The sequence below is a fragment of the Osmerus mordax genome, chromosome 5, assembly GCF_038355195.1.
Source record: "Osmerus mordax isolate fOsmMor3 chromosome 5, fOsmMor3.pri, whole genome shotgun sequence".
Classification (NCBI taxonomy): domain Eukaryota; kingdom Metazoa; phylum Chordata; class Actinopteri; order Osmeriformes; family Osmeridae; genus Osmerus; species Osmerus mordax.
Window position 1 is genome coordinate 20,348,157 of NC_090054.1, and position 12,671 is coordinate 20,360,827.

At 44.6% G+C, this 12,671-nt stretch overlaps 1 protein-coding gene across 1 annotated transcript in view; it reads left to right on the plus strand.

The window, feature by feature from the left end:
* Positions 1-291: 291 nt before the first annotated feature.
* The window catches only part of bcl11aa (BCL11 transcription factor A a), a 37,163-nt gene continuing 24,783 nt past the window's right edge, over positions 292-12,671 (plus strand). The window contains exons 1-2 of the mRNA XM_067236894.1: positions 292-429; positions 4,694-5,104. Of these exons, the coding sequence (XP_067092995.1) occupies positions 375-429; positions 4,694-5,104 (466 nt within the window). The 5' untranslated portion in view covers positions 292-374. The remainder of the gene's footprint in view (positions 430-4,693; positions 5,105-12,671) is intronic.

Here is a 12,671-nt window from a genome sequence, read left to right on the forward strand (position 1 = left end):
AGCCCCTAATGACTGTCCATTGGTTTTGTTATTTCTCTACCCTCCTCCCACTTCGCCGCTTCGCCCTGCCCATGTTTTGTGTGTCTGTGTCCATCCATCGCCTGACGTTCAAGTTCGCGGGGACGTCACGTCCGCACTTGAACTTGCAGCTCAGGGGGGCTTTTGCCATTTTTTCATCTCTCCCCTCTCTCTCTCTCTCTCTTTTCAAAAAAGCCATGACGGCGATCCCACAATCCATCTTCCCTGCGCCATCTTTGTATTATTTCTAATTTATTTTGGATGTCAAAGGCATTGATGAAGATATTTTCTCTGGAGTCTTCTTTCTAACCCGGCTCTCCCGATGTGATCCGAGCTGAACGCCGCTATCAACCACCATGTCTCGCCGGAAGCAAGGCAAACCACAGCACTTAAGCAAACGGGATTTTTCACGTAAGTACTGCTAAATTGTATATTATTTTTATTATTTTCCCTCTGATTGGAAACGAGGTTCATTCAGAAAAGCTGAAAACATTTACCAGGAGCGTGGTCCGCACTGGCACTTGGACACTGGACTGCACGAACCCTGGTCAAGTGGACTTCACTGTGAAAGCGTGGTGAGAATCTCTCCGTGCCATAGACTACCTTTGCGCGCAACGAGGATCCCACTCAAAAGCTGAGAGAAAAAGTTTTTTATCCAGCAGTTTATTCCCGTTTAAAAAAACAACAAGTTTGTTACTAGAATGCTGTTACATTCATAAGCTCTGGCTTTTGTGCCCCCGTCGCTTCGGCCACTCGAAGTGTTTAGAATACGCTCGCAACCGTGTTGGGTAGCTCATATGCATGTATTTCGCGGAGCTATCGCCCGGAATATCCCGTATCCATGCTAGCCTGGGACGTACAGGCAGGTCTCCCTCTCTTGTGCTATTTTTGGAATTTTTAAAAAACTGAAAGTGGCTTTTGATTGGGAAAAAATCTCGTGTCTGACTGTTTACAAGCACCGCGTGCGCGTGTAACTCCCTTGCCAACAGCGTCGAAATAAATGTAAAAAAACGGCACGTTTGTGCCACACTTGTTCAAATATGCGGATCTATCGTATTGCTCCGTTTAGGTCTTATCTATATACGCTCTCATACTCAGACAAGAAGCATATGGTTCTTGTTCTCACGAATGGAAGAGAACGAGCCTTTCGCAGAGCAACAGGAGCGACGCTTTTATCCTTATAGTCTTCTTAGACCTCTTTAATTCAAAAACATTTGATCTATTTTACAACATTTTCGTTGACATTGCTGGTCAAACCGATAATGTAAGATCAAAGTAAAAGAGCCTTGCGTTGTGTTACAATCATGTAGCCTACCACACAGTGAATACTCGGAGCTTTTAGTTGGACAATGTCTGAAAGGCATTTTACACACCTATTACACTTGTTACTTTCTATTTGATCTAGTTTGCATAGGTAACAATACACATAATGTCGTGAAAAGCAACCAACTAAAGCCGATTGACTGGAGGAATGAAGGTAGCCAGTGACCGTTCGCAGCGCTTACGCGTCTTGCAACCTTTACGATCAGAAGCTCATGAAAGGTGTTAGGCTATGTTGTTTCCCGATCTCCATAGTTGAGATCCATGTTGAGGTAACACGTTACTTTAACTTAGAGCAGCGTTACTAGGTGTTTTAACACAGCATAAACTGCTCGGTTACTCGCCACCTATATCGCTTGGTGCTTCTGTGCAAGCGGGCACACAGACCACAGCCGCACTGCATTGTTCGTGTTGAGTAGCCTACCGTCGCTAGGAGGCAGACGACGATCATAGAAATGGTAGTGGACTTGAACTTGAAAAATTTCACCACCACCCAAATCTACATATTTGACGATATGTTTAAAATTGGTGGAAGACGCACAGTCAAGCTTTCAACGAGGTTTTATGGCGTGGTGCTCCCCTCCTTTCTCCCCACTTTCGCCCATTCAAATCAAATGTGTTTTTTCTTCTTCTGGGACGCAAGTTAAAACATTTGAATAAAACTGTCACCACGAGGTTACATAGGCCCTATACATTGTTCATATAAATGTTGCCAATATAGCCAATACGTTTAATTAACTGAAATTAAAGTCATTAAAGACATTTTAATGAAAAAATGATTAACTCAAAATGAATATCTTAAGATAGCAATAGGCTATAAATATGATAAGACCTCATATGCATACCAGAAATGGCATATGTTCTATTATTATTATTTTTAAGCTAAATGTTGCCCGTTCACTATTAAGATTGACCCATTGAGAAATGTAATGAACATCTACACACATTCCTGGACTAGTTACATTAAAATCAACTGAAACACGTCTCCCCATAAGGAAAGTAGCCTACCTGCGAATTGTAATTATCAGCATATTTTAAGCACATGTCCCATACCTGTTTATGGAGGTAGGCCTATTTGTATTATAACATTGGCTATATTATTCGTTTAATTTGTAGTGTTTACTTTATATAGGCTACATTTAAACCTTCAGCCTACAATAGCAGCGTACAAAACACAGTTTCACGGTGTGAATCAAGTAGAGACAAACATTTCTTAATCCACGACTCTTACAAATTATGCTTCAGTCGTGTGGCAACTCAGTTTGTACTTTATCTGTCAACGCTTTATAGGCTATTGATTGCATTGCAGTTTAATACGCTGAAAGTAGGCTAATGTCGTCTACTGTGGCAGTGATATCAGGCTATCAATTGCATGTTCTGAATATTCTACCCAGATACATAACCCGTCTCTCTTGGGCCCTCTAATTCAGTTGCATATGGAAATGCTCAATGTTATTCAAAGAATAATGAAAGGATGGACCGTAGCTTTATCGTGAAGGTGTGACAGTAGCCTATGTTTACGTTGAATAATTCCTTATTAAAACAAACGCTTTGTGTTTTTTCTGATATTCTAGTTCAAGTTTTTAGGTAAGTTTAGGCTGTTTCATTAGATGTTATCATGTGAATGCAATGCTTAGGGTTGTTGTAAAACCAGAGCCAGTGTGGTGGTTGACCTGATGTTAAATTAAGGGTAGTAACCGGCCGCTGGAATTTATCACACGTTATCTCGACGTCCCAGTTCGCTCGCAGATGGTAGTGGAGGATTGCTTGTTCAAATGATATTTCCTCGCGCGCTGGGAGCTACTCTACATTTCGCGCCCCTCTCTCCCCCTTTCTCTCTCTTGCTCTCTCTATCTCAGTTTCACTAGGTTAAGAGGAAATAAATTTAACCTCAGTTCACTCACAGGATCCTATCTCTTTTATCAAACATCCATACCAATCACCAGCCACTAAAATTAAAATCTATTTTTTGACTCTCAGTGGTTTTAAGTTCATTAAAATGTGAAATTGGCAGCTTAGTAAAGAAGGTCAAGATGCTTAACCATTAGGAAGATAAAGGAGAACTACTCTCACCTTAGAGCAAAATATTTAGAAAATGACGGGCCGTTGGTTTCGTTCGGTAGTTTGTGGATTCTCAACCCTTGGTGTGGTGAAATGTCTCTTCACATTCTCGTCTACGGCGTCATCTACATCGACAGTCGCCGTTTGACAAAAAGCATCTTAAAAACTAGTCAAGCGTTAATCCTGGGGAACAGGGCGAGGAATTTGCCTGAACGGCTCCTTTAGACCGATTTCCTGCTATAAAAGTAGTAGTTCTAAAGAGCTATAAGTCACACACATGTTAAGAGGCCAACTGATTTTTTTTTTGTCGACACACACACACACTCACACTGCTGGTCTTTTCTCCACATATGCTGGACATATTTTAATGCATGTTATTCCGTTCTGCTTTGAGAGAACCAGACTAAGTTATAAACCTGTAAGCAATCAAAAGATTCATCCATGCCTTTTCAGCCTTTACATTTAGCTATGTTCCTGATGAATTGAATAAATGCTGTGTTGTTCCCAGTTAGCACTTCTATCCATGTGTTATACATAATATTCTTAGGGCTTCACTGTTGTATTTTTCTGCTCTAAAAACGAATCAGGCTCCCCTTTTAACGCTTTCATTGTAATTGTCATGGTAATATGGAAAAGCTGTGTTAGTTAAAAGAACCAGTGCTTGACTATGAAGTTGACAGACTGTCTTGCATTAAGCACAGCTGCTTGTCTCAGTTCAGACACACAGAGCCAGCCTCACTATTCATTTCCTACCAGCCCAACACAAACACCATTACTACTAATACTGCTAGGCTTTCCTACCACTACAAATACTGCTATCACTACTGCTATTGCTAAAACTTGTTCTGCTGCTACTACCACCACCACGAGTGCCAGCCCCAACACTATTACTGCTATTAATACTGCTATACTGCTGCTGCTGTTATTACTATCCCTGCTACTGTTCCTCCTGTTACTGATACTACAACAGATCCTGTATTGTGTTCCTCACAACAAGGCAAAGAAACATGAACAGCACACGATCATTGTTTTGACCCTTCAACTGAACATTCCGCCTCAAAATGTGTTCTTCTCTCTCTCTCTCTCTCTCTCTCTCTCTCTCTCTCTCTCTCTCTCTCTCTCTCTCTCTCTCTCTCTCTCTCTCTCTCTCTCTCTCTCTCTCTCTCTCTCTCTCTCTCTCTCTCTCTCTCTCCTTTATTTGTATCTTTTATTTATTAATTTATTTTTCTTTCTCTCTTCCCACATCCCTCCCCCTCTCCCTCGCCGTTTCCCGTGGTTTTCCCCTTGTCTCCAGCCGAGCCCCCGTCAGCCGTCGTTACCTCTCTGGAGCATTCGGAGCGCTGTTCGGAGCGCTCGTACCCCTCCGAGGAGCAGGGCGCGGGGTCGCTGGCCCGGGTGGGCACCAGGGCCCACACCCCTGAGCAGGACCTGTTGACCTGCGGCCAGTGCCAGTCCACCTTCCCCCTAGCGGACATCCTCCTCTTCATCGAGCACAAGAGGAAGCGATGCTACGGGCCTCCCTGTCTGGCGAGGGGTCTGGACAAGCCTCCCTCGCCCTCGCCTGGCCTCGCCCTCACCCCCTCTCCGGCCCTCTCGCTCCACCGACGCAGGCCCGTGGAAGTGGGAGTCCAGGCTACCCCCCTGGACCATGACGACCGCCTCTTATCCCCTCGAGGGATTTGCCCCAAGCAGGAACACATACCAGGTAACAGAGGTCCCCTCTCAATGTAGGACTGCCATGTTGGCGAAATAGCAGCAGTATTTGACTTTGACTTGAGAAAGAAAAACAAGGTTGGGAAGCGCTTGACTGATTCTTGAGGGGGAGATTATGTGTGTGTTGCGGCGAGTTAGTGTATGTACACCTCAGGTTGTGCCTAGCTGTGTGTGTGTTGAGGGTGTGTGTGTGTAGGTGTTGGTATCGAGGAATCAGATCAGTGTGTTGTGTTGTTGTTGTTTGTCCATCCACATGGGCTGGGATGGAGGCAGCATTTTCTCCCACATGGTCCCTGCACCATTGGGAATTGTAGTCCTAAGAGACCCTGGTTTGCTGTGATTGGACACACATCAGTTATTGTTGAAGCTAGACATTTGATTGGCCAGGAGTGACAGACGGGGGCTGGGTTAGAACAGGCTAAACACTGCCGTTAAACGTCACAGGGAAGCCCAAAAGATTACGAATAGCTTGACATCATTTTGTGCTTGACACAAAAGCACACGTTCTATTCCGTTGACTTGTCTTTGTCACGATTTCTTCTGTGTTCTCCCTGGCCGCTGTGTTTAATTGGAGGCAGATACACATCATAGGGTCACTGCCTGTGTGTGTGAGAGAGGGAGAGAGACAGAGACAGAAGGAGAGATGAAGAGACAGAGAGAGCGAAAGGGAAACGAATAGTGTGAGGGAGAGACAGAGACAGAAAGAAACACAGTTGTTAGAGTGATTAACTTGGGCCTGATGAACGATGGTCGGATGCTGTTTGTTTAGTTAGGTTCCATACTAATCAAATACTATAGCCCACTGGCAAAGTGACACGGGTGACCTTGACTTAGTGGCCATTTTGTCAGTGCCCAAAGTGGAGCACGGGGTGGGTGCACCGGCTGCCACTGCAAAGAGCTCTGCCCACTCACAATGCAGGGAAACAGGGTTTGGGCTGATGATCAATGCGTGTGTGTTGTAGAGGGGGACTCACATTGGTACTGTAATTACCCTTGGTGAAAACTTGGTGTTTGCATGGTGTCTCATGTCAGAGGATCTGTTAGGATCTCTCTGTCGCTTGTCCACAGTTTCACCACCGATTGAACGTTGTTTAAGGTCTGCGTGAATACAGCACGGGTGCGTCAGTGTGTGGGTTCCCCTTTTCAGACCAGGAGTCTGTGAGCCTGAGCATGTCTTTTTGCATTGCTGTGTGTGTGTGCGTGTGTGTGTGTGTGCGTATGTGCGTGCATGTGTGTGTGTGTGTGTGTGTGCGTGCATGTGTGCGTTTGTGCGTGCATGTGTGTGTGTGATGAAGAGCGTAAGTCGGCAGTGGGGCTCTCATGTGGGTGTAACAGATGTGCCCTGATCTCACTGTGGTCTGTCCAGCGCCACATCTTACCCCTGCTAAACGTAGGCTTGCACACTCTCACTCTCTCTCTCTGCCAGTCTCCCCTGGTCTCCCCTGTCTCTCCCTTTCTCCACCGCCTTTTCGTTGCAGTCAAATAGAAACAGCAATGGAATTGTGCTTTTAATATGACTCTACTCTATCAACTGTGCTCTCTATCTTTCTTTCTGTCACACACGCATGCACACACACACACACACGGGCACACACACCCAAACTCTCTCTCCTCCTACTCCCCTCCTCTGCAATAACGTAGCTAAAGGAAGTGGACGGTTATTTTCACTCATGGAGAGTCGTTTATTTCAAGCATCTTTAACGCCACTAATTATTTGTTATAGTCTCCTTTTTCTGTGAATCTTAATTAGGGTTAGCTTTCAGCGGTTAGCTGGCCGTGCTAAATCCAGCCTGGGAAAGATGAAACAGCGAGTCGGACACAGGAGAAAAACACGCTCATCATTTAGCTTGTAAACAACAGTGGGAATCTGGAATCTGAATGGTTAAAAGGTGGATTTAAACATTTGAGATCCCCTGGGAATTGTTTTGATCTAAACTTAGATGTTTATTCCTTGGCAAAATCGATCGCCGTGAAAACTTGTCAGTATAGTGAGGCTGATGTTTGATACTGGAGTCAGAACTTGAGTTCACGTCACATGTCTGCACTAAGTAAAGACAGAAAATGTGATTAAAATGTGTGTGTTGGTCTGTTACCCTCACTACCAACTAGAACATGAAGACAGTTCTCAGTTCTGTCATCACGGTTTAGAGAAGGCCAAGAAGCGTGCGGCTGTGTATGTGTTACAGATCCTTTTGTTAAAAAAAATCACAAAATCAAGACATTTTGATGTACAGTTCACACAGACAGACACACACACAGATACACACACACACACACACACGTCGACAGCAACACTGGGTTATTAGACTTGTTGACATCATACTAAAATGTGTGTGTTGGGTTGGGTCGGTGTTATTGTACCAAGATATTATTTTCCTAAACCTTTTGCAGCATAATACCTGATTGTTCTTTGATAATAAACAGTAGTTTAGGTCATAGAGGAATTTATAAAATAACATAGATTTTACATACATTATACAATTCATTTTATAACTGAATCTTTTTTATTTATGATTGAGTAAATCATAATTGATCCAGGGCTACTCTTACTACTGCATGTTACTCATATTGTGATTCATAAAACAATATTTTGTGTTCATTACTATTATTTTCATCATACTATTTAGCTATTTCCTGTATATAAACACGGACTGTTTCATGTTAATACATTTGAGCAAATGTGTTTACTGGTGGTTTTGCAAGCGCAGATAAAGGCAGGCACCTTTACCGTGCAAACCTGCGTATTATTCGCGTGTATTTGGAGGTGTGGCCGTCATGTGTTTGTGACGTGTGTGGGCCTCAGCTATATCGAGTATTGTTCTTGTATCGAAATCCTCTTGTTTGCAAACCAAACAGCTGTGTTTGATAAAATATGAAAGCCACACTGCCTGTCCTTATGAATGCGGTATGGTCGTTTAATGTCTAGTAGAAAACACACCCACCCCACCCACACACACACCTGCATAAAGGCCATGCTAATACGGGACGCAGAAGGCTGCGTTCCTCCACTCTCTCCTTTTTTTCTGCTAATCCCTGACTGAGATGAAAAATATATTGAGTAATCCCTGGAGACTACTGTTTCCTGAAACAGGCTTTTTAATACCTCACATGTTCTGCATCGTGCGTGTGTGTGTGTTTGAATGCATATTTTCCCTGCGCTCTACCTGTCACACATTACTGGATTATTTTCCTCCAGATCAGCAGCTGTATACCCAGGTTAGATCTTAGAATGGGAGTCAGATGTAGTGATTAGCATTACCGCTAGCATTACCCCCCACCCACCTCAATACACAAGGCTTTTTAAACGCCCCTTTATTTTCTGGCATTAATTCAAAGATTCTCTCTCTCCCTCTCTCCCTCTCTCTCTCTCTCTCTCTCGTGCTCTCTTTCTCGGCAGTCAATGTAACTCAGGGACACCCACTGGATACAGAAAGTGTGTGTGTGTTGAGCGTGTGTGCGTGAGTTGGGTGTGTGTGTGTGTTGAGAGAGTGTGTGTGTGTTGAGAGTGTGTGTGTGTGTGTTGAGTGTGTGTGTGTGTTGAGAGTGTGTGTGTGTTGAGAGTGTGTGTGTGTGTGTTGAGAGTGTGGTATGGCTGGCAGCAGATGGCATCTTGCCATGTGGAACCAGTGACTGTATGAACAAAGTCACATTATTACGCCATCTTTGTGGCGATCGCCTCTATTTGAACTCTGCCCTCGCTGCCTGTGCTGGGCGGCATCCCATTCTGTTGTTGTTGTCGTCACCAAACAACTACTGGGTTTCATACATGAATATTTCCCTTTTTGTGTTTGAGGTAGTCCCAAAAAGAATGATTCTGTGAGTGTGTGTGTGCGTACGTGCGTGTGTGCGTACATGCGCATGTGTGTGTTCGTATTGGTCGTGAGGCTCACAGCCAAGAACAGAAGCAGTAATATTGTGAGGGAGGCTGCTGGAGTGAATGTGTTGTCAAGGCCGCTCCAGTCTCTCTGTTATGTGACAAAGTACAGTCTTCACAGTGACTTGACCTTGTCATTGTGGTTGCACTTTACCCCTGTGGTGAAGGACATATTCAATATTGCAATTGTTTGCTATCTGTTAGCATTTGTGTTACAAGTTTGGGTTAGTAGAAAGCATGAAGGAAATAGGATGATACATTTTTTTGCATATACATTTTGTGGTCAGTCATTATTGCTTATGTATATTTTTCACTAACTGCAGCCTCAAGGACACATACTCAAATGTGCGCGACACACACAGATGCATGCACGCACGTTATGTAAGGTGAGGAAGCAGTGTTTTGAAAAGGATTGATGCCTTTATGATATCGTTAACCAAATCAATGGGGTATTCTATGTCATTAGTGGCTGTGTGTAGCTGTGCTGTGTGTGTGTTGCTGTGCTGTGTTGTGTGTGTGTGTGTTGCTGTGCTGTGTTGTGTGTGTGTGTGTTGCTGTGCTGTGTTGTGTGTGTGTGTGTGTGTTGTGTGTGTGTGTGTGTTGCTGTGTTGTGTGTTGTGTGTGTGTGTGTGTTTCTGTGCTGTGTGTGTGTTGTGTGTGTGTGTGTGTGTGTGTGTGAGTGTGTGTTGTGTGTGTGTGTGTGTGTGTGTGTGTGTGCTACTCCACCTCAGTCACCCATCAGGTCCAGTCCTTGCAGCTCTCCAATTAAATCAGAGGTTGTGTAAAGCTTGTCCATAAAACAGTTTATACACAACAAAGCTTATTTATATATCCCACTGGATTAAAGACTGGTGTTTTACACACAAAATGCAACCCTACAGAATTGGCAGACTCAATTCTGTATATTTTTTGTGTGTTTCAGTTATTTATATGTTGTGTGTACGTTTCCATCTATGAACGTGTTTATTTGTAAGGTATGGTGTGTGTGTACATCGAGAGTGTGTGTGTGTGTGTGTGTGTGTACATCGAGAGTGTGTGTGTGTGTGTGTGTGTGTGTGTACATCGAGAGTGTGTGTGTGTGTGACGCGTGGCCCGCTGGGTCCAGGGTGAACATGAAAGGGTGTGTGAGTTGGCAGCATTGCCGCAGGACATCCCCTGGCAAACTGTGCCAGGGCAGAGTTGGCATTGAATGGATTGAGTGTGGGAGTGTGTGTCTGTTTCTGTGTGTGTGTCTGTTTCTGTGTGTGTCTGTGTTTCTGTGTGTGAGTGTGTGTGTTTCTGAGTGTCTGTGTGTTTTTGTGTGTAGAGGGTCCTGGCTCCGTAAGGGGGTTTCATGTTCCTCATTTGGCCGCAGCGGAGCCGTGCGTGCTGGATGGTGGAAGTACACAAACACAAACACACACACCAAACTCTGCTAAACAACAATGGGATAACCTGACAAACTTGTATTTAACTTTGTATACTTATGCCATTGTTGGAACCAAACACACACACACACACACTTTGTCCCAAACATCTGCACACGCACACAAACTTGTCCCAAAGGGACCAAGTGTTTGAGTTTATTTGCTGGCTGCATGCCCAGTCTGTATAATGTGTGTACATATGTCTGTAAGTGTTGGTTTGGATGTGTGTGTTCCTAGTGTGTATGCCAGAGTTCCCTCAGTGTGAGTGTGTGTGGTGTGTTTGTTTGTTTGTGTATGAGTGCACCCATGCAGTGTCCAGACTGTGTGTAACTCAGTGCGTGTGTGTGTAGTGTGTAGTGTATGTGTGTAACTCAGTGCGTGTGTGTGTAGTGTGTAGTGTATGTGTGTAGTCTCTGAGCATTTGCTTCTTGTCACATACCAGCAGTATAACCACTGCAGGTCTGTAGATTTGACAAGTGACTCGAGGAGTTGTTTTTATTTTCTTCTCCTCTCCAGTTGTTCACGATCTTGTTAGAAGGTTTCAGGTAGGGGGTCCCGAGGACCCTGCCCCCCCCCCCCCCCTCACCTCTTGGCACAACCATCTGTCATATCACTGGCCCAACTCTGACCTCATCTTAATGGGATTATTTTTAGTGAAAAGAAGAACGTAATATAAAATCCCCGACTTGCACGCACACACACACGCACACACACACACACCACAAAGGTCTTTATTGTGTGAGCAAAACGTAACAGTTTTCACTTAATTGAGATCAAACAGAAATACATAGATAGATGAATCCTATTGGTAATGGATCATCGTGTGTGTGTGTGTGTGTGTGTGTGTTGAGGTACCACCGGTCTTGTGTTAATAATTGTGTGTCTGGTCTGTGGGTTTGTGCTGCTTCCTCATGTCAAACATTTTAGCCGTTTTAACACTCAGAAAATGACACTCTTACACATGCAGGCTCACGCACATATACACACACAAACACACCTACACTACCCCTCACCCCCTCCACACACACACACACACACACACACACACACACACTTACACCTACCCCTCACCCCCTCCACACACACACACACACACCTACACCTACCCCTCACCCCCTCCACACACACACACACACCCACACACACACCTACCCCTCACCCCCTCCACACACACACACACACACCACACACACTTACACCTACCCCTCACCCCCTCCACACACACACACACACACACACCTACACCTACCCCTCACCCCCTCCACACACACAAACACACCTACACCTACCCCTCACCCCCTCCACACACACAAACACACCTACACCTACCCCTCACCCCCTCCACACACACACACACACACACACACACACACACACACACACACACACACACACCTACACCTACCCCTCACCCCCTCCACACACACACACACACACACCCACACACACACCTACCCCTCACCCCCTCCCACACACACACACACACCCCAAAGCCCCTACATCCTGACTGAATCTTACTGATAATTTGCTGAGGCTCATTTGAATTTTAAGCACTTCTTTAATCTTCAAAGCCCAAATTACTTTATGAATATGCATGGCGTGGGCAGACTTTAGTTCATTACCTAGTTGTAAATTCTAATGACCATTAGGTCCTCTCAGTAATTGCCAATTGTTTTCCATTTTTGATTGGCCTATTACCATGTGCATTTGCAGCACATCAGCAATGCTTGTCAAAGCATGTGCATGTGTATGTTTGAGTGTTTGTGCCCATGTTTTCACGTGTGTGTTTTTGTGTGTAATGTGTGTGTAGTGTTGTGGTGGCTATATGAACACGTAAGTGTGTGTGTTTTCTTTGTGTATGGAGGTTAGCATTAGCATCTCTTCTTCCAGCAGGGCGTTTTAGGCTAAATTGCTGATGTAAATTAAAGCTTCGTTTTGCGCATGAAGATTGAGAGTTCACTGAGAGATTGGACATATTTAATTTACATGATGACTTGCCTCTCCCTCATCACAGGGATTTTCATGCACCACACACACTTTCTATCACACACACACACACACACACACACACACACACACACACACACACACACACACACACACACACACACACACACACACACAACAAAACCGAATCTACTGTTACAGTCTGTCTGTGTCATCTCAGAGGGTTTTGGTGAAATTAGCAGCTCTCTCCTCCCCCCATCTTTTCTCTCAGCCCCTCTCTCTCCCTCGGTCCATCCCTCACTTTTTGTCTCCTTGAGGAAACAGATGTTCCT